This window comes from Dendroctonus ponderosae, unplaced genomic scaffold, assembly GCF_020466585.1.
Source record: "Dendroctonus ponderosae isolate FM_Combo_2020 unplaced genomic scaffold, Dpon_F_20191213v2 Dpon_F_20191213_10, whole genome shotgun sequence".
Taxonomy (NCBI): Eukaryota; Metazoa; Arthropoda; class Insecta; order Coleoptera; family Curculionidae; genus Dendroctonus; species Dendroctonus ponderosae.
In genome coordinates this window covers 5,335,856-5,361,303 of record NW_026017111.1, presented here as the reverse complement: position 1 = coordinate 5,361,303, position 25,448 = coordinate 5,335,856, and the positions used below count along the sequence as shown (strand labels likewise).

Here is a 25,448-nt window from a genome sequence, read left to right as displayed (position 1 = left end):
TCTAGCCGTTTATCAAGCAGTTGGTCGTATTTTTCAGCTATTTCAGACCTTGTTAGAGCTTTGATTTGCATTGTTAGTCGACGTCTAGTACATGCTAGTACAGTCAGTAGCATAGAACAAGGCTTATATATTATATATAATAGGTCAGTAGTACACATATATGAAGACAAGGAGTACACAATTTACATATATATAAAATTCTCGTGTCACAGTTTTAGTTACCATACTCCTCCGAAACGGCTTGACCAATTTTGATGAAATTTTATATGTATATTCAGTTGGTCTGAGAATAGGTTGTTATCTATTTTTTATACCCCTAAGTGATATGGGTGCTGCTATAAACCCCTATCTTTTAATAGCTATATTAGTAATTCAATAAGTTAAAAAAAAATAAAAAAAATCTCAAGTGGGCAAACCGCCCACTCGAGATGAAAAAAACCCTAGGGATAATTTATATGGCAATACAACGTTTGCCGGGTCAGCTAGTAATATATAACATCACCAATATATTACTGGCCGCGTTGCTGTGAAAGATCATGTGAAATAAAATTCGATAATCATGAAGATACCTACCTAAGCCAAAAAAGCGGAGGTGCCATAGTGATTCTCTGATTAACTAACAGACGATTAGTTTGCGACGGTGCAATGCATTTTTTTTAAACACCGGTTAAGATATAATCAGTGTTTAAAGCGAGAACGGTGCAGCCGGGGGTTAGTGTTTACAGTGCTTACCGCCGGTGTCCAAAAGAGCCACAGTGGTGTTATGCAGCTCGGTTCCTAACTCCGACTCGGAACTGACGCTGCCCTCCCCACTGGAAAACGAGTCCGCTTCTGAGCTGCTTTCTGATCGCGTTCGAACCTATTCAAAGCCCCCAGAAACGAATAAACCACAATGCGGGCAAGTCCCATATATGCTCACCTCGCTTTCCTCGTCCTTTTCATCATCTCCCCGTTGAAAAATCGCAGTTTTATCGGCAGTCAGATCTTCAGCATCAAAAAAATCCGTCGCGCTCACATACGACGAACTATAACTTAAGGAACTATTGCAATGTTGGCCCTAAAATTACAAAACCTGGCTCACAAACGTTAAACATCGCCTATCAGTTGTAACTTACTTTCTCCTTCTGATCCAAACCGGCCGCTTCCTCCAGATTGGAGGCTTCGTGGATTTTCAACAGACGAGTTTTTAGGTCCAGATTCTGCTGCAGGATCTTGCTTAGATCGTCTTTTAGGCTTATGGAACTTTGATTGTTACTAGTACTATTGAACACATCGCAAGGTTCTGCGTCTAAAGCTACCTTCAGTCGCTCCCTCTCTTTGGAGATGCTCTCAATCATCGTCTTCAGATCACCTAAAACTGCATTAAACCCAAGTGAAAATCAGTTGGGGTTGGAGATGATTCCCGGCTCCAACCTGATTTTCCTAAGATTATAAACTCGTCTTTAAGCTGAGCGTCTACAGGCAGAGAAATAGCGTCGGAATTGCTGATGCTATCGCAAGTGAAGGAATCGGGTTGGGCTTGAGCGGACACTGGCAAGGAGCTGCTTAGAGTGTTAATGTGCTGATGCGAAACGGACAACATTGAGAAGGAATTAGCCTGAAATGTCCGGAATTAAACCCCGCACTTTGACCAACGATTACTGCGCTTACAGATAAGGGCGAGGTGTTTTCAGCTTCGGGCACCACTGCGGTTTTACTGAACTGGATGCTCAGATCGACGCTGTTGGTTTTGGTTTTCTTCTTCCGCAGCCCGAACTTCCTGCGATCCTTCTTCACACTGGGAGAAGCCGCTTCGATGTTCTAAAAAAACACGCTCCATAACACAGGATCAAGTCGGCCACAGTTTTCCTAGTTACTTCTAAAGGGGCGACGCTCTCCAGCTGCTGTAAGAGCAGACTCATTTTTTCCAAATTCCTTTCGATTTCACAAGAGTTTCGCTGGATTTTTTCCAAAGTGGAATCCGACTCCTGGACCCACAGCTCCAAACGACCGGCGTTGCTCCGTTTACTTTTCCTGCTCAGAGAGCCGTCTTTGGAGACAATGTCGGCTCCTATGGAAATACCTGGAAAATCTTCAATTTTCATACAAATAAAACGTGTTTGATTTAAACCTACCGTGCATTCCATCAGTGGCTGAAAACAAGCTGCCCACATTTGTACCGTACGTGATAATGTGTTGTCGATAGAGCCGATGGGCGGTGAGCTGCTGAATCCACCCGGTAAAAATATCGTCCGTTTTCGCTTTCAGATGGTAAATAAACTCTTCAGCATCGATGTCAATGCGACGTCGGCAGGCTTTAGTGGTAATCACCGATAGTCCGATATCCAGAGTACCGTGGATTTTGCCCTTTTTGATATCGATGGGGTTTTTACCATATACCAGAATGCCTTTATCCAGGATGAAATAGCGCTGAGTACAAACGAGGCGTGGATGAAAACATGGTCAATTGTGAAATGTTTGCAGTTTGCTACCTTATGCCAGCCCTTCAAGGGCCATTTTCTCTTCTTGTGCAGATACCCGCTGAAGAGGTTGGGCTTGATCTCGAACCGTTGACCATCCTTCAAGCCCTCCATTATTTCCCATTCCGATCCTTTCCGATTCCGCTTTTTTCTGGCTTCGTTTTGGACGGTGTGATTTTGCTCAGTACCGCTGTCCGCACTTAGACTATTGGTTTCCAGACTCGCATCAGAATCACTCACCTGAGTGGTAGAATTCAGCGCTTTCAGCTTCACTCTGGTGAATTCTGGACTTTTCTTGTCGCTACTGGCCATTCCGTTTCACTGGAAAGACGAGATTAACTGTACGGCCCCAGGGCAGTATTTAAACTGTTAAACCTTAACGCAATGTAATTTACCGGCTAATTGTATCTAATTGGGGCTAATTTGATGGCGATGAAACAAAAAAAAACATGACCATTGCTTTCTTACTAATAGCTAAACTTGTATTTTTAGCTTGATAAATTGCACTGGCTGCGATGCAAATAAAAATCGAATTTAAATCGTCAAGTCAAAAGGTGGCGTAATTCCATGAATATTAATAGTTATTTAAAGCGGCTGACTTTCGCGTAATGCTGATCAAATTTAACAATTGCTTGGGAAGATCACTACTTTGCGAGCATCTCTCGTATGGCTGCCAGGAAAGACAAAGACTGGGCGGTTTCCATGGCGATTCATATGTGGCTCTCTCTTCTGAGTATGGCCAAAGGTGTCCAGCCCCGATGGATCGGATTAGTTATGCGTACCAGGGCGATTTAAATTGTATGCAGAATTACTATATATTTCCGTAAAAATAAATGTGGAATCACTTACCGGAAGGGCGTATTTTCTGGCGCTGCAATCTCTTGCAATAGTCAGATTTTAACGAATTGAGCTTTTGTCCACGTGAAAAAAAATTCAGCGCCGTTCGCAAGGCGAGACGTACAAATGCAAGCAATAATTGGCTAAACCAAACATTTGCAAAACTTAATGATAAGATTATGTTCTCTTTCCTTTTTCACCTTATCGAATACAGTGCGGTGTTCAGTAGGCAAGCGATATTTCAATTGCCATTTTTTGATAATTCCATTATCAAAAGCAAATATTCTCATTTAACCCACCCGCTAATTAAGCTCTTGTCTACAACAAACCCTTGTCTTGTCGGGGTTAATTCTGTAGTAGCTTTCTGTACGAGATGAGACCTTTTAGAGGTGTTTGTTTCACACGTTTTCAATCAATTTTAAGCAAGAAAATTTGAAATTTAACGCAATCGTTAAAAAGTTGATTTCTGTTCAATGGACTTTGATCAGCATGTTACAAACCGTCTATACTGAGTTTTTCTACTTGCGACATGACGATATCAACGGATATGTGGGGAAAAACGCATTATTACCTATTCCTCAAGTATAAGTATGTGGTACAAACGTAGCATTAAAACTGTAAACAGGTAAATGTAGCTGAGAGCATTTGAAAGCTTAATGGAAAATCCTGATAGAGTGGAATTAAAGTAAAGTGTGGGAAACCGCCAAAACTGATGAGGAAATATTACAAAAATGAAACAAAAAGCTTGAATAGAGAATACACCAGATTCGTTGGTTGAAGAGCGAACAGCCAGAGAAATATTCAGATTATTTTGAATCTCAATACCAGCGAGTTTTTCGATGAACTCGTTGAATTCTTTGGGCCGAGAAAAGTGTACAATTTGAGGTGTTTCGAGCCAACGAATACTTTATAAATTCAATGCTAACTACTTATAGAGAGGAACCTAAAAATGCTGCTATAATTACTGAAATTCGACTACTATTCAAATCCTACTGAAATTAGGAGAAATGTGATTCATTAGGGAGCATCATCATGTTGGTTTAGCACTGTTGGCTGTTAACTAGTTAAGTAGGGATCAGCAAATATAAAGAATAGAAATAACTCAAGGACAAACTACTCAAATCCTCATTACATTTTAAAAAACGTGATCCTACACAATGATGAGTTCTAATGCTGGTATTTAAAAATACTGATTACAAACATTCTCGCGTAAAGTAGATGTATTTCTAGAGCTTCTAGAGGGTTATTGATGGGGGCGTAAAATATTAAATCAAAGAAGTTCAAGCAATCCTCCTGCAGTTTTACATAATAATACACTTATTGAATTTGGCCCCTCGCCTAAAAGGCGAATATTGATTGTTCAAGCCTAATTGTAGCCAAAAATACAAACTATCTAAGCAATTATGTTAATTACCACTTTCCGGGGAATGTTGGGGCACAATTACACTTACACTGCAACAAACAGCTGACAATCGCGGGCACTTAATATAAAATTACACTAATAAAGGACTAACTACAAACACATTCACATTGTTAGCAAAATTTTATAAATATAACGAGTAAACATGAGTATTATTGCACAAACTTGACGTCTTCTGACAGCAAACAGCTGTTTCGGCATTAATCGCTCAGTTGGGTGTTGCCAACACCTGTCTATGAAAACTGGTTTCTTTTGCAATCGTAACTACAAAAAGATGAGTGTTTCAGGAAAAATGCCCACGCTTGACAACCTAGGAAAGCGACGTGTCAAAGTCGCGTCATCTAACCTCTCAAAATTGATTGCTTGTCCTTTTAAGCTTTAAGATTTAGTGTTTGCTCCTAAAAAACCAAAAATGCCGCAAATCGGTTCTGTTCTTTCAAAGTTCTACAATGATTACAAAACCAAAACCCCCAAGAAATTGAAGGTAATCGACGCTTATTTGTTTTACATTCTCCTCACCGGTGTCATCGAATTTATTTACTGTATTCTTGTTGGAACCTTTCCTTTCAACTCATTTTTAAGTGGTTTTATATCCACTGTCAGTTGCTTTGTGCTGGGAGGTAAGCAATCAGCGAACTAGCATGTTTAGTTCACCCTTCAAAGTGCCTGTGGTTAATTGAAGATTTCATTGACTTTTAGTATGTTTGAGACTACAAGTGAACCCCGAGAACAAGAACCAGTTCTATGGGATCAGCCCTGAGCGAGGATTTGCGGATTTCATCTTCGCCCATGCAGTTCTTCACTTGGTAGTGATGAACTTTATTGGGTAGAGCTCATAGAAAACATCATTTTTATTGTCATTTATTTCCATTAGCTCTATAAAAATAAATGTTAAAACAACCCAAGCGACTACTTTCTATTTTTGCCCACTTTTTTCTGTTCAAACTTTGATTGGTGTCTCAGTTTCTTCGCCTGGTTCACATTGACCAAATCGCCGAAATGCGACTTTCGTTTCTTGGCGTTGCCCTTTCCCTTATTGAAGCCCTTATCTTCACCAACAGCGTATATTTTTTTAGGTTTGTGCTTTTTTTTGAAGCTCCTCGCTTGCATCGCTTGTACCTTCAGCATTTTCTCCTCATCTTCGTCCCGAACCTTCTTGACCTTTTTGGGTTTGTCCTTTGCATTCTTCAGGGCAGTGCTCGCTTTCAGCTTGACGTTTTCCTTCTTCCTTTCTTGCTTCGTTTGGAACCACGGCCTTTCTGGGTCTTTGATTCCAGCCAACATTTTCTCTGCCTTATTCGCCTGGTTTTCGGCTTTACGCAGCAGTCGCTCTTCCTCCTCTTCGCGCAAAATGTCTTCGATTTGCGGTTGAAGGGACTTTATTTTTTGCCTGTATTTTTCCAGAATATCCTGTGGTATTACTCGGTTCTTTACGGGGTATTTCGCACGCTTGATGATGCTTTTTACCATTTTTCTGTCCTTTTCACCAGCCAAACTGACTGAAACGCCAGCGCGCCCTGCTCTGGCTGTTCGCCCGACTCTGGAAACAAACCAGAACAATCAGGCCCAATCTAAGAAAAAGACCAGCACATACCGGTGAATATAGTGCTCTAAGATTGAAGGCATCGCGTAATTGATTACGGTTTTGACGCCAGGAATGTCCAAGCCTCTAGCAGCCACATCAGTAGCCACCAATACATCCACTTCTTTATTTTTGAATTTATCCAGCGCCTCCAGACGCTGCGGCTGAGTCAAATTTCCATGAAGTTCGGCCACTTTAAGGCCCAACATTCCCAACAGAATATGAATGTGATGAGCCTGTTTCTTGGTTTGGACGAAAATCATGCAACTTTCGCGGAAGGTTCGGCGCACTAAAGCTCCCAAAATTGCCTCCCTATCTTCCTCCAATCCAGTTCTAACAAGGATCGAATCATGTATGAGTTTTTCCTTGAACAAATGCAATTGTTGATCAGTACCTGATTCTAATAAACTCCTGTCGCAAGTTGAAAGCCACGTCCTTGTTGCTGTCCACAAACAGCCTGACTGGATCGACTAGGGAAACCGCAGCCAAATTTTCCACTTCGTCGGTCATTGTGGCAGAAAATAGAATCGTCTGTCTCGTCCGAGCACACTGCCTGACAATTTCCTTCATTTGTTCAGCGAAATACTCGTCCAGCATACGGTCAGCTTCGTCCAGAATCAAGACTTCGATGGATTCCAAACCAAAAGTGGGAGTACTTTTTAGATGGTCGATTAAACGACCGGGAGTGGCTATTACAATGTCGGGCTTCTTCCTCAGAACACTTTCCTGGGTCTTCAAGTCCAAACCACCAACCGCCAAGCCTGAAAATTGCCCAAATACAACACAGTCCTACAGAAAACAAACACAACTTACCGATTTCAATATCTGAATATTGACTCAACTGTTTGGTGACTTGATACACTTGAACGCCTAGTTCTCTAGTTGGGACCAAGACTAAAACTCTGGTAATTGCGGCGTTTTTCATTGGTCGATAAATGAGCCTTTCCAAAGTGGGCAGCATGTAGGCGGCAGTCTTTCCCGTCCCTGTGGCTGCGCAGCCACAAATATCGCGCCCTGTTTAAAATAGGGGGTTTAAATAGGAGCAATTGCCCGCATTTTGAACTGCAGCTTACCTAGCAAGGCAACGGGGATCGTTGCAGATTGGATAGGAGTCGGGTGCGCAAACCTCATGTCCGATATGGCCTTTAACAGCGGCTTGGACAGGTTCATTTCATAAAACGTGGTGTCCTCGTAACTGGTGGGCTCAAACGGCTTTTCATACTCAGTTGTATCTTCTAGTTTGTCGATCTTTTTTTTCCTTTTCAGCTTCTCAGTAATCCGGTCGTGTTTCAGCTCGTCATCGGACAGGCTGATTTCTGAGTCCGACTGGTTCTGATTGGCTTCAGACTCACGTTTTAGCGCTGATCGGATCTTGTCGTCAGTCTTGTACTTGGCCTTTCTTTTCACGTACTTTTTAATGTCGTTCCAAGGGTCTTTGTTGTATTCCTCCACACTGCTCACGAATTCAAAGTCGTCAGCAAACACTTTGTTCTTGATCTTTTGCCGCTTGCTGGGTTGAAACTGCAATATTCAATTAGTAGCCGCAAAGGGGCTAAAGCTTGGTGCATTTACCTCGTTTTCATCGGCAGATTCCTCTGATGAATCCGGCGCCTCTGCATCCTCCGAAATAGGAGGCATTAAGTCCTTGTATTTACTATTGTCCATGACTGTGTTACAATTAAAACTAGATTTATTTAATTTAAGTAACAGACAGTAAATAAGTCTAAGAGGACCCCCATCAAACAAACGTGTGACAAATGTGAGGTTAACCCGAGCGGAAGCCTTCCCTATTCATATTCTTCTTCTCTTCGCTTCATTGGCACTGCGCCCTAATAATGATGATTTGGCTCCTGCGCTCGCCGTTAAAAATAGGCTTTCATTATAAATTATTTATTTAATCACAACTTTTTTAGTTTTTTTTTCAAGTGTAAATTTACAACCACTTTTCACTCATTGAAACTGACTGTCTTTCCATAAGATAATAAAGAATGTACTTAGTTTACATTCCTAATAACTCTCACCGTACCGATGCGACGAAGAAAAATATTTTGAATATAAAACTGACGATGGTTCAAACTCGAAATTTTTACTAATAAAACAGACTATGCCCAACGAAATCTGCAAAAAACTCACTCTCTCAGTTAACTGGTTTTTGAAGAAATAACTTTTAAATTGCCGCCTGTATAAACCAGCGCAAATGCAAATAAACTTTAGAAAATTTCTGAAAATTTTGTGAGGATGAGCCAAGTTTGCAACTGTTTCCACTTATATAGCAGATCTTGTCCTACGAATACGATGCAAAAATGAGTCTTTAGATTTACAAGTTTCTGAGCAAATAATAAATAAAAAATAATAAAAAACAAGCGATTTTGAAAAATTCTCGGAAATTGCTTGACGGTGACTAAAATATGAAAAATTGCCGCCATATGAAATGGCTTGCGTCCTATAAAATATTCACTTTGTTAGCTCCAAAATAATTGAATGGCAAACCCCGGCCCCACAAAACTAAGATATAAAAAGGTATTTTAAATAAAGCAGGAAACGCTTAGTTGGATGGAATATTTTAACACGGTCTATTTACCCCTTAAAAATGAAGTTCCAAAAAGCATATTTCTCTCTCATGAAATATGCGTATAATGACTAGAATACTAAACAGATATCTGTTAAATGGATGCCACTTAATTACCCAGATATCCTCTCTCAGCAATAATTACTTTCATAGATCGTAAAATTGCTAATTATTGGCTAGTGATATCACAGTTAAAAGAAAGTGGCGTTTTAGAGCTAATAAAGTCGTCTATTTATTCAAATAAAAGGAAAATTGCAACGTTTATCGATTTCAAAAAGTAAGCTTTTGAAAGGGACAGCCAAAAACGTGTTTGTACAGAAATTCTCTCAGGTACTAAAAAATTTTTACAAGATATTTAAAATTTTATCAACACAAAATGCTGACTCAATTTTCTTAGTTGTAAGACAAGGTCTACTCTACAAGTAGAAAGAATTTCGATTCTGTTTCACACTCAAGGAATTTTCAGGAATTTTTTAAACTTTTATTGGCAATTTGCGCTTGTTTATGCAGGTCATTAAACAGCAATTTCTCCAGAAACCAGTTAGGTTACAGAGTGACTTTACCGAGAACTTTGATGGACATAGTCTGCTTTATGAGTGACAAAAGTTAAAATTTTCAGTAATCTTCCCAAAATTTTTAAGCATTTCTCAAAATCGCGTCCGATTTTCGTGGTGGGTTTTTGCAAGCCAGAGTTCATCATTTATTTCTCCTGTAACTTGCAAATCGAGAACCTCAATTTTGAGTGCATTTTTGAAAAAAATGTTCCTTCTATGGCTGGACAAAGTTTAGATTTTTAGTCGTAATCCGGTTATTTTCATCAATTTTATAGGGAAAAGTTCGTTTTCTATAAGGCAAAAATTTTGGGTGTCAATTGTCATCAGGCAATTTCAAAAATTTTTTAAAGCCGTACTTGGTTTTCGAGGATACATAAGCAAGCCGAATTTTGTAATTTATTTGGGCAGGAACTTTCCAAGAGCGTCACTTTTATCAAAAACTCTATGCAAAAAATGTTTCGATTTTGTCTCATCATTAGGGAATTTTCAGAAAATTATAAAATATTCCTTGCATTATGCGCTCTTTTATGCCAGCCGCGGTTTAACATTTATTTCTTCACAAACCAGTTAAATTAAAAAGTGACTTTTGTCTGGATTTTCTTAGCTATAACTTGGTTTATTAGTGGCAAAAAATTCAATTTTTTTTTTCAAATATTTTCTATTTTCAAATTTTTACATTTTCCACACTGTTTGTGTTTGCAGGCCTTAAGTTTGGCATTTAGTTTCTCACAAACCAGTCAAGTTGAAGACTCACTTTTGAGTGCATTTGGTAGAGCAACGTACGCTTTATTTTTGGAAAACCTTAATCCAAAAACGAACAATTCGAAAATGATTTGAGGTAATTTAACTATAGAGACTAATAGGTTGAGAATACAGTTTTGAAATTTTCACTGGGACACCCTATATGCTTTTACATTCTCAGAGAGAAGATTCTATTATTTACAAAAAAAATCGGTTTAGGTCCTAATTCCTATTTGTCAGTTCAGAACGTAGCTTACAGCTGCTGTCTTACTTGCACCCATATGAACCAATAAGAGAGGAAACACCGCATGTGCGTAGCTACGTTCGAACTTGATGCATTCACGGCTAAAAATATCGCAGTTTTGCTGTGAAAATTTTCACAATATTGCTGTGAAGTCTAGTGAAAATTCAAACTGTATAACACGGTTGAAAATGGTTTGAGAATATTAGTGTATAATAATACGAATTCGCAAATCGTAAAACCCAAACTCCCGAGTATCCTGCAGAAATTTGCTTCAATTAAGTTGAAATTTTGTTGAATTGTACTAAAAGGAAAGAAAATAGAAAGTTTTTTTCGCACTTACGGCATTTACGGAAAATTTTAAGTGAAACAGACATCCTTATGAATTGTTTATCAACATTCTACTTTGTAAAACAGTGTAGAACACCGAAAAGCGGCAACTTGCTATTAAAATTATTAACAAACAATAATATAAGTTAATTAACAAGAGCAAGGCACAACCTACTGGTTGTGCCTTGCTCTGTTGCACATAATCCGCGCCTATAAAATGGTGTTACATTTCTTGTGGCCGATCAGTTGGTTCTTGGCAGCTAGAAGATTGGGCAGGAAAGTCATTTACCAAGCAGTGTAGTGCACGTCGAGCTGGATAACTTTCGAAACAGCAAAAAGAGGTGAGTGAGCATCGTTTCAGCCCCTAATTTTCAGCAAAATTAGCCGACTTTACCGGCGTTTTTCGCTTGTTATCCAATAAATTTGAAAGTTTTTTATACACAAAAAATTGTCAAAATTAACAAAATCTTCAGAATCATCAAGTACAAAAAAATTGAAGGTTTTTCGAATTTCAATCACTTTTTGCAGGGAAAACTCTCATTGGATACAAGAATTAGCGTCGAATTTGGGCCATTAGTGAAATTATTCCAGTGTAATTCTTCTCTCGGTACCTGCGGAGAAAGTACATTAAACCGTCGTTCAATTGAAGTTTAGTACCAATATTTTAATGTGTTTATTAGATTTATCTATAAAATCTCACTTGACATGACCGACTGCTTCTCTTAATCTTCGCTGTGCAATTTATTGCCTGCACTGATTGGATCGAAAATTGAATTTGCGCTATTCTTACGGCGTTTCTTTGCATCTTGCCGGAAAACGGTATAGATAGTTAACGATGGAATGACCATAAACAATTTCTTTGGAAAAACGTTGTAATAATACGTTATTCAGCTGTTCTCCTTAGACTTTACGACCGATTAAAATGGTTTGTTTTTCCACTTGCAAACAATAGACACTTTGTTAGGGTTTCTAGAAGCTTATTTTCTTTGAAGATTTTGCCGGAAATGTTGGAAAAGCGCAGAGGAGGAAGGTATGAGAGGATTTCAGTTAATTGCCTGGAGCTTGTTTCCCAACCGATGTGGAAATGGCTATCGACCAACTCCAATCCAAATCCAATTTTGTAGGATTCGTATAAAAAGTACATACATTTGTACTTAAATTCATCATTGTTATGATATTCTTATCTTTTCTGGGTCTTAGTCAAAGTGTGAAGTAAAACTTTTGAACATCGTTTATTTCATTACGTTTCGGCAAGGTAACAGCGCCATCATCAGATTTAAAATTTACCCAAACTCATGATTGGTAAAAATCAACGTTCTTTTAGGTCTTTGACTTTTTGAAACCTTAAATTTGTCTCTTAACTGTTTAGAATGTGATAATACATATATAGAACAAACTAAACAATATTTCAAAAAGCGAATGTACGAACATAAATACAGCCTGAGAAATACTAGTGAAAATAAAACGTAAAAGTACACGCAGTCGGGAAAATAAATCAGACTTAAATTCATCGAATATTACTGATCTTTTATGTAATTTACTGAGCTTCGAAATGAAAATATTCTGAATTAGCACGCGCATTTAACCAATATTTAAGTCCCAGACTATAATATTGATTCCTCAAGTGCGTCCAGATCGAAACGAAAGCCTCCGTCCCTTGGAAAAGGTCGCCCTCAATTTGCGTCCAAATGCCGCAATCCTTGAAGAAACGACCTACATAATTTGCGTCTAATTTACATAGCAATTTCGGCTCTTACTCTGCAAAAAAAATTTGGAAATCCCTGTTGGAATTCTAGATAATGTCAAAATTCCACCGGAATCGAGCCAACTTGCTACTTCCAAAATCGCATTCAAATGTTAATTAAAACCATCTTTTAGAACAAAACCCGGAAGTTTTAAAGCGTATCGAGGAGAAAACCTCACAAAATTAATGTCGATGTTTTTTGTCGTGTACAGATCGATTTAAACGTTGCACATAACTGTTAGATCTACGGAACGTGCATTTTCTGATCAAAACTTAATTGATTTTTTTAATCGACGTCAAGATCGATTGCTGCTATAAAGAACTAATGTACGTATTTTATTGTTTCATACAGGGTGGACTGCGCCAATCGAAAATATATGTTTTTTTAAGAAATATTTTTTACCCACAAATCAGTAAAAAAATAATTGATTGATTTTTTGCCGCCCTAAAATCCCGAAAACGCTTAATTATCCAATAGTTTTGACGGGGGTTTAGTTGGAAAGCCGCATAAAGTATTGATGTAATTCGGAACTGCGATATTTTAAGCCGTGAATGTATCAATTTGGAACGCAGCAACGCACAGGCCATTTTTCCTCTTTCATAGACGCATATGGGTGCAAGTGAGATAACCGAGGTCAGCTACGTTTCGAACTGACAAAATAGCAATTAACTCCTAAACAGTATTCTTTGTAAGTAATAAAATCCTGTGTTCTAATGTAAAATATATAGGGTGTCCCAGTTAATATTTCAAAACCTTCAAAACATTCTCGACCTATTTAGCGTCTATAAATAAATTACAGTTTTCGGTTCAACGTTGCCAAAATATAAAAAACACTTTACAAAATGTACCCAAAAGTAAATATTTAACTGCACTGGTTCCTGAGAAACTGAATGCCACACTTAAGGTCCGCAAAGACAAACACAAAATCGTGTGGCAAATAAAAGAAAATTGAAAATTGCTTGATGATGATTCAAAATTTAAATTTTTGCCTCTTATAAACCAAGCTATTGCTAGAAAAATCCATGCAAAAGTGACTCTTTAACTTAACTGGTTTGTGAAGAAATAGACTATAAACTATGGTCTGCATAAACAACCGCAAAAAGCAAAGAATATTTTTTAAAATTTTTTAAAATTCCCTAAGGATGGAACAAAATCTAAATATTTTGCACTTATAGAGCAAGATTTGTCCTACAAATTGATGCAAAAGTGACTGTCTAACTTAGCAGGTTCATGAGGAAATAAATGTCAAAATTCGACCTGTGCAAATAGCTTCGAAATATTAGAGCAACTTTAAAAAATTCTTGAAAATGATCTGACAATGATTGAAAATCAAAACTTTTGCCGCATTTAAAAGATTTTCCCTATAAAATAAATTTAAAAACAACTTTTTTACTTTGTCAGTTTCTAAATAAATAAATGACAAACTCCTGCCCGCAAAACAACCTCGTTTACCAATCGCAATTTTGGAAAATTGTCAAACATAGCCTTATTATTACTGAAGATTGAAACTTTGCACACTTAGAAAAGAGATTTTGCCCTATAAACAGCATTGAAATTTAATTTTTTCAAGTTGGAAACTTACAGAGAAAATACTTGCGGAACTTCGGCCTGCAAATGTAATTCAGTAAAATTGTCAAAAATTGCCTAATGACTGAAAATTGAAACTATTTCCACTTATAGAAGAGACCTTGTCCTGCAAAATGCATCAAAAATTGACTTTTTAACTGCGAAAGGTAAACGCCGGCATGCAAAAACCAAATGCAATTTTTAAAAAATTGTCAATAATTGCCTGATGATGACTGAAAATGAAAAACTCCTAAGGGATTTCGTCGTCCAGCGCCGACCTAAAATGCTGAAAATGCACATTTCCTTCTTAGTTTCAAAGGGATTTTAGTTGGAAAGCCGAATAAAGTTGACTAGTTTTGATGAAAATGCAACTCAAAACTGATATATTTTAAGTCGGGAATGTATCAAGTTGGAACGTAGCAGCGCGCTGGCCAACTTGCCCCAGCATAGACTCAGAGGGGTGCGAGTGAGATAACCGAGGTGAGCTACGTTGCAAACTGATAAAATAGTATTAAGTCCTAAAGAGATTTTTATTGTAAATATTATTAAATTTCCGTCTGATAATGTAAACGCATATAAGGTGTGCTAGTTAAAATAGGCAAAAACTTTAACTCATTTTTCATTGAACAACATTAATTCAGCATACACTTGAATACGGTTGATGGTAGCAACAATATCCCGTCAAGACCGAATTAATTAAAATTAAACAATTTTTGGAGTCTTCGTCACTAAAACTATCAGAAACTACACCCATTCGGGACTTCAAGACATTAAAGCTCCACTTTATCGATGTTCAACCCCCATACTTAGTGGAAAAGGTCATTTATCAACTTCAGGATATCCTGATCTGAGATAATCAGTGCGTTAAAGAAACGGAAATGACTAGAAATACGGCTTCTACCGTCACCCTTCCAATATTTCAGCGCTTCTTGTGGCATCGATCGATAAATTGATTAACAAACCAGAAAACTACTTATTTCAATTCAATCGGCTAAACTCATGTTGCTTGGCACACCCTGTACATCCGGATTTCGTGTGCAATGGTTAGTAACTTATTACTGTTATAAAGCAAGCCGGGATGCTTCGAAAAATCAGCGACCTGTAAAGCATCACTTATAACTTAACAACTCCTCGGTAAAACAAATTACCCGTTAAACACAATCTTATGGACTACTTTACTATTCGTTCTTCATTTTTTTGCTTTCTTCGTCTAGAAAATTATCCATTCCATACAGGAGAATCGTTTCGGATTTTTCTTTGATCGATAACTTTTTAATTTTTTTTTTGACTTTAATTTTAATTAAATTTTAAACTGTAATGGGCAAATGTAGTTGGCTTACCGGCAACTCTAGAGGATCGCAGTATAGAGGACATATATGCGGACGACTCAGCCCTCATGGCAGAAACCCTGGAGGACAGATTGGAGTAGAAATCCTCCGAACGAAGAACAAGCTGTTTCATGCAGAAATATATATTCAAAGTTGAAAATTGCGTCACTTCTAACAGCTGCGGAGATACGCATAATCGGCTCACTAAATTAAGAAAAAAATACCTTACCATCCCATCTGTAATGATGATTTTTGCGTTGCCCGATAGAGCGTGTAGCCATTTCTCCACAAATCATCATTGTTTTGTGAATCATCAATTAATTGCGCTTCTTATTTCGTCATTATTAGGCTCATTTCGTTTATTTACTGTTCACTGCACTTCAATTTCAATTAATTAAAAGCAAAGTCGGATTTGATGGTTTTCTGCGATGGGAATAGATGAAAATATTCATAAATTGAAACTGTTACTTATCGGCTAGTAATCGAGCACTTTCTGTCACCTTTTTACAATGTCTAGGTTAATGCAATTAACATTCAGAAACGCACCGACTTTCCCGTATCTTCGACTGTTAGTAGGAAAGTGCACTTTAATATTCAAATGAGCGGTTTTTAGCATAATGACCTTTGTAAGTAAGGTAATTATGACTACAATGAGTAGCCAACAAAACGCTATTTTATACAGACAAACAATAATTGAATGTCTTCATCTAAAGGCAATAAATTATTATATAATTAATGTGGGAAAAGTTCTGAGTGCGAAAATGTAGGGCATTTGATTGGGACTGAAGGGTGGGGTTCCATAGGAGCCTCTGGAAGGTTTTGATTGGAAATGGACATTTTTTGCAAAATATCTGAACCTTTTTAGTAGATGCTATTTTGTCCAGAAGTAAAGTTCTGAAATTATTTTTTTTCAAAAGAAATTTGATTTTTGGTCGAAAATGTTTTCAGGCGATGTGGTCCAAAAGTTTTCTTTTGATCTTTTTTCTCAAAAACGAAGCTTCGCTGCAAAAAAGTTGCTTTTTACAAAATACGCGGCAGGTGAAGAGATATTGAATGGAGCTTTAGCCAAAACCCTTGAACGAATGATTGCTTTCAAAATACTTCAAATATCTTCGCAATTAAGAAAAGTGGTGCCGATTCAGGATACTGAATGGAGGGAGTCAAAATGCACAAAAAAGCTGCTATTCAGTTTTGCTTTAAAGGGCTCAATAAACTCGATATAAACGTTTTTTTGATTTTCCGTCGAACTTACTTAAGATTTGTTGAATTTTTCCTATACCTTTTTTTCTCGAAAGCGACGATTCCTATCGAAAATTGTTGCTCTTTATAAAGTACCTCGCAGATGAAGACAAATTAAGTGGAGGCTTTTGCAAAATTTTTCGGAGAAAATTGCCAAAACGTTGTTTGCAAAAATCTCTAAAATTTATGGCGGAATTCTCAGCACACCACTCGATATAAGGGATCAAAGTACGTAAAAAAGTTCATATTCACTTGTTTTAGCACGCAATAAGATCGCTATTGACGGTTTTTTTTATTTTGAATTTCCTCAGAGTTTGCTGGATTGTCAAAATTTAATTTTTCGTCGAAAATGATGCTCTTCAGCGAAAAATGTTGCTCTCCACGAAATGCCTGACAGCTGAAGAAGTATTTAGCGAAGATTTTCTCAAAATCTTCTGACCAACCGTTTGGGAACGAATTGCGAAAACGTTGATTGCAAAAAACTCGAAATATCTCCAATACTAAAAACAGCTGCGCAGTTCTAAGTACACCACTGGACAGAAGGGATTAAAATACATAAAAAAGTCCCTATTCACTTTTTCTTGACGGTTTTGATTTTCTAACGAATCTCCAAGAATATTTTCAGAGATTTGACCAATTTTTGCGACAGTCCTTAGAAAATCAAAATTGCCCAAAATAGGTGGAGAAATTTCGAAAATCGGATCATCATCAGGCTTGTCTCTATTTTAAGGTTTAAGAAAACGACTCCTACACAATGTTTATGAGGTGGAAACAAGGAAATCCACAGGAACTTAATTTACTTATTGAAAATCTAAGGAATACAAGAACAGTTGTTAGCAGGGAACGAGTTGCATACATTAAAGTTATTCTCACTTGAGTTGAAACTATATTAATCACTGCCTGAATCATATCTTCTTCCATATCTCTATCAAGCTGGTTCTCGCTACCCGGTCATTAGTGGCATTATCATTATTTTCTATGCTTGTTACCTACTTACAATTAACCATTACATTAACGGAGTTTGAAAAGAGGCAAGATACGGCAAATTTATAACAATTTAATGTACATTCACTTTATTGTTTCCGTCATCTCTGTGCAGTGTGACGAATTTTAACAACCCATATAAAATGAGCTCTCTTCCTCTTGGGTCGCGCCCGTTTATTGATGCAGAACTAATAATCAGTTGAAAAATTCAATGAACGAAACAGTAAATGGGCCGAGATTGGAAATCCGGTGAAGGCTGTTTCGGCTAATAATCAAACCAACGCTTTCCAAAAAACTTTCGATCCAAACATAGAGGCAGAGTTTTTTCGGTTCTCTGATGTGTTTATAAACAATGCAGCGGAACCGTTATTAAATGGAACCGATTTTCGGTTCGCCAAAGGAATTTATAATTACATTAATTGCAAAGAATATTTATTTGTGGTTCCGTTACGAAATACCGTACATTATTTGCAGCTTGAGTTTCTAAAAATAGTACGCGATTTGTTTTCGCCTGGTTAAATTGTGTAAAATTGTATTGCTGCATACAAAGCGCTTCAAGTACGTTGATCTCTCCAACTCATTTACGAGACACTGTGTATTAAAGATCTTCCAAAAAAAATATATTAACCAGGATTAATTCATGAAGTTTTAACTCCAACTGGGAGTTTTTCCTAATTTCTCCTCCAGTCCAGTAGCTTGAAGGGTGTTTATTGAAAATATTTAACTTTTGTGTTAAATTTTCTCTACGTTGTTAATTGGGTTCAATAGAATTAAGTACTACCGATCACTTCAATTTGCGAGCAGTGCCTAATGAGAGGCGTTAACCAGATGCCCCCCGTGTATCAAGCGTCAAACGCTTAGGAAATATACACTGGTCGAAAATTAAAGTGGTGTAATTTTTCATTCAACATTTTCTGATGGTAATTCTTTCCTTATGGTCCCATTTCCCTTTTAAGCTCATCCGCTTTCCCAGCAATGCCAATGAGGAAAATCGAATCAAATTGAATGAAAATTGACTTTCGTCAATTAACGCGGCGTACGAGAATGCAATTGATTGCTGATCGCATAAATTGTGCTCAACACGGAATATGGGTGAGATCGTACCAATTTGGAGATGTTCGCATTTTTTCGTGCGGAAGATTTTTCTTACAGCAGATTAGTACTATTTAATGCAAGTGTTGATTGCAATTTATGGTCACATTTGGATCTATTTATGGTGCAAATATTTAAACTAACCTTAGCAGTTTTAATCGAAATTCAATTAAAGGTCTGCTTGATATAAACATAAACTATTGCCGTTCGATTTAATTTTATTAGTTGGACTTAATTTGTTCGAATTGTGTCATAATGAACCCGACATGATCCAAATCGTAAGGTTTCCTATTAAATTGCATGAGTTGAATTACCTGTACTAGAGAAACCCGAAGTTATAGATAAAATTGCGGCCGATTGCCGCAATGGATTTTCTAGTAACACGCGAGGCAAACAGTTGCATAATTTCCTCGGAAAAATCGCAATCATTCTGATTCTTTTATAGTAAAATCTTTCTAGGCACCTTCTTCTGGAGATTTTCATTCTTTGTGTTTCACTGTGTCATCCGGTAGCAGTAAAAGTAACATTTTTGGCCACAATTTTGTTAAACTAATAATAGAAAGTCAAAAAATGTGTTAACTGGATCAGTTTAAGTTCGATTAAAACGAATGGCCTACTTGCATGCATCAATGCACTATATTAAACACACGGCTTTTGGATTATTTGAATGGTTCTCTAGACAAGTCGGATTGAGGGAAGCAAAGCCACAAAACCAGCTTTTGAAAAAAATCAGCACCAGTTCAGTTGTTAAGCAGTTTATATTTTGCCTGCCGTTTGACGTTCGTTACATACGGCCCATCGGGTTGACGCGACTCATTAGACACTGCTCGCAGATTGAAGTGCTCGCTTTTGGTCACCTCTAGATGAAAATTTGTTTGAATTCTTATAAATTCAAACAAATTTGAGGTTTCAAGACAGTAAAGAGTTAAAAGAACCTAATGTTTCCCAATTATGAGTTTGTATGCATTTTAAATCTAATGATGGAGCTGTTGTCTCGCCGAAACGTTATGAAATAAACGAAATAAAAAAAATTATTTCACACTTTGACTGAAACCCAGAAAGGAAATGAATAAAATAACAATTACAAGCAGCCAGGAAAATAAATTTAAAAAAACTTCAATTTTCCAGCAGTGTATATATCTTATGTCGTTTGACGTTAGTTGCACGGGGTGCATCTGGTGGGCCTCTCCCATTAGGCACTGCTCGCAAATTGAAGTGATCGTTAACATCACAGCTAAATCTGTATTTCCCAAATCAACTAAAAAAAAACTTGAAGCTTAAAAGAGGATGATTACAATGCAAATAAAACAATTAAGAAAAGAAAAACGTGCAAGTACTCCATTAGTTAAATGAATGATTTCACTGATTTACACCACTTAACTTTTACTGTCAATTTCTGGTGAATGGATGCATAAAAAATAGGCCAGTCATCGATCATTTTAATCCTCCATGAATAGAGAAATGCAAATGGTTTCTCTATGGATGGAATCGACCGGCGGGGGTTGATGACCGTCTTAATTTCAGGCCGGACACGTTTTAAATGGCCAGTTTGTTTCAGAATTTCCACGTGTTTTTCGCAGATTTGAGAATGAAATCCGCAGGATTCCTATCCAACGGCACTGAAGTTTTGCAGAATATGGGCTCCTTTCAGCGGCTGTTTGGACCTATGGAGATCAAACGTTCCTCACCTAAGCGAGGCTTTTTGGCCAATCATGGTAAGCAATATAAAGGTTTTTTTGACACTGAAATACCTTTCTTTTGTTTGTTGATGTACTGACTTTCCGGTTCTTCATTCACTCACTTTTAAATTTTCTTCACAAGAATTTAAAAATGGCCTTTTCCCTCGTTTCCCTCAGCTTTTGAATGCATTTTCCTATTCTCTTCTCTGCATGCAGTAGAACATGATTTGGCGTGAAAAACCTCTTAGAAATCGAACAGTTTCACCAGGCAAATGCAATTATTAAGGCTTTTGGTGTCAGTAGTACGAAATAATGTAGACTTTATAGCAAAATCATTAATTTTATGAGGATTTAAGGGAAAGTTCATATTTTTTCTGAAAGAAAATGATTACCATTCGTGATAAATGCGATGTCTGCCCACCTGCCATAATAATTGTTCGAAACTATTTAAACACACCTTCTCTCGAGTTATGTCTAGATGCTCGCAATTAAGTGCAGATAATTAGTACGTGTCCGAATTAGAAGAAAAGCCTGGCATTGTTTCGAAAGTCAACTTTTTACTTGCGACTCCCACATGGAATATTGAACGAAAATATGAATATCGGTGCATTATAGCAACGTTATGAAAATTTGTTTTAGCTAGTGAAGCAAGAGAGGAAATTGATCTTTATTTAGGATGTGTTTTACCATTTCCATAGTGAACATTTCTGTAATTTATACCGATTTTTGTTCCAGATGTTACCCATAGAAATCCTGTAACGGGACAGGGAATGCCTTCGCCGCATTGCAAAGCAGCTAAACGGAAAGCCAAAGAACAGCAAGGTAACTAAACTGCTAATAACTTTGACAAGTTGCTTTACCTTTAAATTTTACTTGGTAATGTAAGATTGTTTGCGTCCCTAATTTGCCAAACCATTATGTTCTTGTCGCAATAATCGTGTTGCCAACACGTTTTTGTTCCGCGAGTTTTTAATACAATTAAACGATTTTTCATGGTGCACAGTTAAGGATGTTAATGGCTATTAAGTTAAATAATGCAATGCAAAAACCGACTTCCTCGTTTCCTTGTTGGAGAGCGCGCAAACTTTGCATTCATCAGCGATTGCTCTTGAAACACATCATTTTTTTAAAGTGCGTTTTGATTTAATTTTAATTGACTGCTCGTGAAAGCTCTTTGCTCATCATGCGGGTAATTTGGATAAGAATCAGTGCTAAATGAACGCAACTTGATGGGGTTTGGGAAGTTTTCGGTTTAATGCACTTGCATTTTTCCTTGGAGATGTAAATTTTTTCACTTCACTGGTTTGTGATAAAATAAAGTCCAAACTTGCTGCAGACACAACCACAAAATTCTGCAAAAATCAGCACGAAAACCAGATGCAATTTAAAAAAAATGGGGGTAATTCCCTGATGATGACTGAAATTTGCAAATTTGTTCACTTATATAAGGGACTGCAGTACCAAATCCAATTAAACTTGCTTTTTTGTTCAGCACGTTGCAGAGGAGAAAATAAAGCTTTCGCGACTTTTAAAACCAGACGCGATTAAGATAAATTTTGATGACTCCTTTACGGTATATTGAACGAAAATCCGCAGGATCTAGATAGCGGGGTGGTTGCATTGGATGCTAAGAATCAGTTGGTTATTTTTGCATACTAAAAACTTCTTGAAAATTGTTTCAGCCGGTTAATCAAGACCGACAATCTGTTTTTATTTAATTTGGCTTTTTCTAGCCTGTTTCATTATTTTCTCCATTTAGTTTTCACTCGCTTTTGGAAAGTTCCTACTTTCAAAGGAAATTATGTGATATTTTTTTCTGTTTTCGTTAATACCATTTAATTTTTTTTAGATCTTTCACGCAGAAATCCGGTAACTGGTGAGGGAGTTTCTTCGTGGGACTGTAAAGCGACTAAAAGGAAAACCAAACTGAACCAAGGTAAATACACTAATAATTACTTCGGCAAGTTAATTTGCCTTTACAGTTTACTCTGTTTCTACCAGATAAAGTCAAATTCTATTATACATAGAGTATACATTTTCGTGTTCGGGTTTGAAAATTGATAATTTTACGATTCAAGTGAACATTTTCGGACCAACTTTTTCATTGGCACTGTTCAAATTTTTCAGATGTCACACACCGAAATCCGGTAACCGGACAAGGAGTTTCTTCATGGGATTGTAAATCGGAAAAACTGAAAGCCAAAGTGCACCAAGGTAAATAAAGTACTATAAACTTCGGCGAGTTTCCTTGGCTTTAAATTTTACCTGAATTATGTAAGATCGAACATCATCAACACTTTTTGTACTGATAATTTTTAGCACAATTAAACGATTTTTATGGTGCACACTTTCTCGGTTCCTTGTTGGAGCAAATTTTGCGAAAACACCCGAATTTTAACAATTTTTTTCGTACTTTGTCTTGCTGAAAACTGGCATTTTTTAAGCGGTGAAGGTATCAAGTTAGAACGTGGCAACACACTGGTCATCGTGCTGCTTCTACAGACTTCTATGTGTGCGAGTGAGACGACCGATGCGAGACTACGTCCTCGAATGGGGAAAATCAGTACTATTTAAATAAAATTTATAAAAAATGCTAATGCCCCTTTCTTCTTGAAGTGGTTTTGCGAGTGTAAAGAGTAAAATTAGAAAAAATTTCCCAACTAGAGATCAACCGAAAAATAATCGTGTCATTAATTATACACCGATTGGCAACAGTAAGCATTTCTTTGGCTTATTAGGAACCAGCTGCGGTTTACCCCGATAACTAGATATGTAACGTTTTCTTACTAAGAATAGTACACATCGCTGATTTTAACCATATTTTTAATTTGTTTTTTCTAGAACGCAATCCCGTTACCGGCGATACGTACTTGATAGCTTGTCCAACAGAAAGCCCGACTAAACTAAACAACAATTCGGCCATCTACATCAAAACCCAGGCCATTCAGAATGGAAACATGTAATTTTTCGACTACCGACAAGCGACTTTTTGCTGAATAATTAGGTTCAGATTAATTATTTTATTATTACTATTTAGATTACGCACTTGGATGTTTTTTCTTGTAGATCCACATTTTATTTTTGCTCTAGCAACAAGAACTGGGATTTTTGTTGCCTCGACCATCTATCATTGCTAAAAATACGTCATATTTTATTATACGACTAATATTTTTAATTACTTGTTAACTTTAGAACGGTCAAGTTTCATCGACTTAAGTTTCCGCCCTTAAGTGAAGACTGCTGAAACACTCGCCGATTCTAAAACATCTTATTGTCTTAGTTTTAGTTGTTTATTTAATATTACTGTAATCAGTTAACAAAGTAACGCTCTAGAGGAAGTTTTATTTATCAGATATATGCGTTTTATATGATATGGATTTTTATTTATTGTGTTCCCGAATTTTTCGAAATGTTGCTTCTTTTTAAACTGAGCCAGTGGAAGCTCTGAGGGTATCAAGTTCGAACGTAGCACCTCACTTGGCTTGTGCACAGCGCATCGGCTCCTATGTGTGCGAGGGAGACTTCCGATGGGAGCTACGTTCCGGAATGGTCAATCAGTAACAACATCATTTTAACAAGTAAACAAAAAATGCGTCAAATATACATTACAAGTTCACTCTTTGAACTAAGTTTATTTCCTTATTGATTAAAAATACTTGCAATGCTTGTCGACTCTACAATAAATTGCAAACGCAAACCTTGCCATTGAACGATATTTAGTGACGGCGGAAGTGCATAATAATTGTTTTCCCGCTATTAAGCCCATTATTTGAAAATCTTAAAGCGCATTACAATCTATGGTCTGGTTCATTCATGGCGGAAGATCATTAACTGGACAGAACCGTGCTCGAACATTTCAAGAAGCAAATTTCGCAACATTTGCGATTTTTTAGTTTGTGAACGTTTGACGATCGATTTTCACGTCAGAAAATGGTTTGCTGGCAATTTTCAGCCGGGAATTTTACGTTAAGATCCGATGCAAAATATCCAGCAATTTGCTAAAAGTCGGCTCTGTGCCTGCACCACGTAACGGTTCGTCGAGCTCTTTACGCTCACTGAATACCATAAAGTGCATCAAACGTGATGCTACGTGGTTCTACATGGTTCTACATAGCACGATTAGGCATTATTAGTTTAGGGTACCTGGAATCCACTACGGGATCAATAACACTTTGTAGTTTCATTTCGCCAAATCGCTGCAACGTGTAAGAATGCACTTGTTATGTAACTTTGCCCGCTTCAAGAATGGGGACGGTGATAGAGGAAGAATAACAATGCAACGCAGTTTGCAATCAAATTAAAAAAAACGCCTGAGCGCACGAAACTGATCTGAGACCTTTTCAGACTCATTTAATCCAGTCGTCAGTCCTGAAAAAGGTGCCAAAATGAGTTAAATGCAAAAAAATAGGCAGAACATTAGACAGTTTTTCGACCCAAGATATTTTTTTGTTGCAAAGCGCTTTCGCCATTCTGTGTAGATCTGGCGCCTCTGCCATTTTCCATTCTTCTACATATAGCCTCAAGTGCAAGCGAGAAATTTTTTACACTACTTGTTTTGCAATATTTTTTACACTACTTGTTTTTATTTATTTATAAATATATTTTATAAAATCCGATGAAGCTCTGAAGATCAGATCAGAAGAACCAGATCACAAGCGAGCAAAAAAATAAAACGTTAACGTTAGAATATTGATTGAATGATACTGAATACGAAATAAGTTCATATATATGCGTAGCAGTAGAAAATTAATGGATTCTCATGGTAGTTTTAATGGCACGGCATTGTAGGCACCGAGCGTATATCTCTATGCAAAGTCACAACTTTATTGCGAACATCGGCAGAGTAACTTGGGAAATTTAATTTAGATCCATTGTACTCATCCACGTGCTTGAGATAAATATGTAATCGAATTTAATGAACACAAATACAGCTAGAGCACCGGAAAATCACTCCCTGGCTGGCAGATAATCCGGAATTTCCTCTTCTTTGATGAGCGGTTACGTCCACATTTCCATAGAGCTTGCCTGCATTGGCTTGTATTTATTTGCCAATATTATTCTTGGGCTTCAACCCACAAAACT

The 25,448-nt window shown here is 37.2% G+C and overlaps 4 protein-coding genes across 7 annotated transcripts in view; 2 read left to right on the top strand and 2 right to left on the bottom strand.

Annotated features, from left to right (window-relative positions):
• Positions 1 to 4,915, bottom strand: part of LOC109543583 (oxysterol-binding protein-related protein 6) — a 12,043-nt gene extending 7,128 nt beyond the window's left edge. Inside the window, exons 1-9 of one of the 4 annotated variants that reach the window (XM_019913373.2) lie at positions 4,711 to 4,915; positions 2,472 to 2,780; positions 2,115 to 2,409; positions 1,857 to 2,062; positions 1,651 to 1,800; positions 1,414 to 1,597; positions 1,116 to 1,357; positions 920 to 1,057; positions 733 to 859 (exon numbers count right to left, since the gene is read on the bottom strand). In XM_019913373.2, the coding sequence (XP_019768932.2) occupies positions 733 to 859; positions 920 to 1,057; positions 1,116 to 1,357; positions 1,414 to 1,597; positions 1,651 to 1,800; positions 1,857 to 2,062; positions 2,115 to 2,409; positions 2,472 to 2,771 (1,642 nt within the window). In that variant the 5' untranslated portion in view covers positions 2,772 to 2,780; positions 4,711 to 4,915. Of the gene's footprint in view, positions 1 to 732; positions 860 to 919; positions 1,058 to 1,115; positions 1,358 to 1,413; positions 1,598 to 1,650; positions 1,801 to 1,856; positions 2,063 to 2,114; positions 2,410 to 2,471; positions 2,781 to 2,854; positions 2,988 to 3,308; positions 3,459 to 4,710 lie in introns of those variants that run through there. The other 3 variants (XM_019913374.2, XM_019913375.2, XM_019913376.2) reach the window with 3 other exon arrangements.
• Positions 4,916 to 5,019: 104 nt separating this feature from the next.
• Positions 5,020 to 5,621, top strand: LOC109543589 (dolichyl-diphosphooligosaccharide--protein glycosyltransferase subunit DAD1). Its single transcript, XM_019913382.2, has 2 exons — positions 5,020 to 5,336; positions 5,416 to 5,621. Exons 1-2 carry the CDS (start codon positions 5,129 to 5,131, stop codon positions 5,544 to 5,546), a joined length of 339 nt encoding a protein of 112 aa, XP_019768941.1. The 5' UTR covers positions 5,020 to 5,128; the 3' UTR covers positions 5,547 to 5,621.
• On the bottom strand, positions 5,562 to 8,246 carry LOC109543587 (probable ATP-dependent RNA helicase DDX27). The gene is made up of 6 exons (XM_019913380.2): positions 7,871 to 8,246; positions 7,372 to 7,819; positions 7,112 to 7,312; positions 6,693 to 7,059; positions 6,311 to 6,631; positions 5,562 to 6,256 (listed from the first exon to the last, which is right to left on the bottom strand). The coding sequence occupies exons 1-6, from the start codon at positions 7,961 to 7,963 to the stop codon at positions 5,626 to 5,628; spliced, it is 2,061 nt and encodes a 686-aa protein (XP_019768939.1). The 5' UTR covers positions 7,964 to 8,246; the 3' UTR covers positions 5,562 to 5,625.
• A 2,725-nt stretch (positions 8,247 to 10,971) lies between these two features.
• Positions 10,972 to 23,737, top strand: LOC109543605. Its single transcript, XM_019913407.2, has 6 exons — positions 10,972 to 11,074; positions 20,246 to 20,402; positions 21,102 to 21,188; positions 22,216 to 22,302; positions 22,494 to 22,580; positions 23,208 to 23,737. The coding sequence occupies exons 2-6, from the start codon at positions 20,276 to 20,278 to the stop codon at positions 23,327 to 23,329; spliced, it is 510 nt and encodes a 169-aa protein (XP_019768966.1). The 5' UTR covers positions 10,972 to 11,074; positions 20,246 to 20,275; the 3' UTR covers positions 23,330 to 23,737.
• The last annotated feature ends 1,711 nt before the right edge of the window (positions 23,738 to 25,448 follow it).

Coding starts and splice junctions, on each gene's coding strand:
- LOC109543587 (XM_019913380.2), bottom strand. CDS start 7,963: ATGGACAATAGTAAATACAAGGACTTAATGCCTCCTATTTCGGAGGAT. Junction 7,060..7,111: donor ATATTCAGATATTGAAATCG/GTAAGTTGTGTT, acceptor GGCAATTTTCAG/GCTTGGCGGTTGGTGGTTTG. Junction 6,632..6,692: donor CAGGAGTTTATTAGAATCAG/GTACTGATCAAC, acceptor GATCCTTGTTAG/AACTGGATTGGAGGAAGATA.
- LOC109543605 (XM_019913407.2), top strand. CDS start 20,276: ATGAAATCCGCAGGATTCCTATCCAACGGCACTGAAGTTTTGCAGAAT. Junction 22,303..22,493: donor GAAAACCAAACTGAACCAAG/GTAAATACACTA, acceptor CAAATTTTTCAG/ATGTCACACACCGAAATCCG. Junction 22,581..23,207: donor GAAAGCCAAAGTGCACCAAG/GTAAATAAAGTA, acceptor TGTTTTTTCTAG/AACGCAATCCCGTTACCGGC.
- LOC109543589 (XM_019913382.2), top strand. CDS start 5,129: ATGCCGCAAATCGGTTCTGTTCTTTCAAAGTTCTACAATGATTACAAA. Junction 5,337..5,415: donor CAGTTGCTTTGTGCTGGGAG/GTAAGCAATCAG, acceptor ATTGACTTTTAG/TATGTTTGAGACTACAAGTG.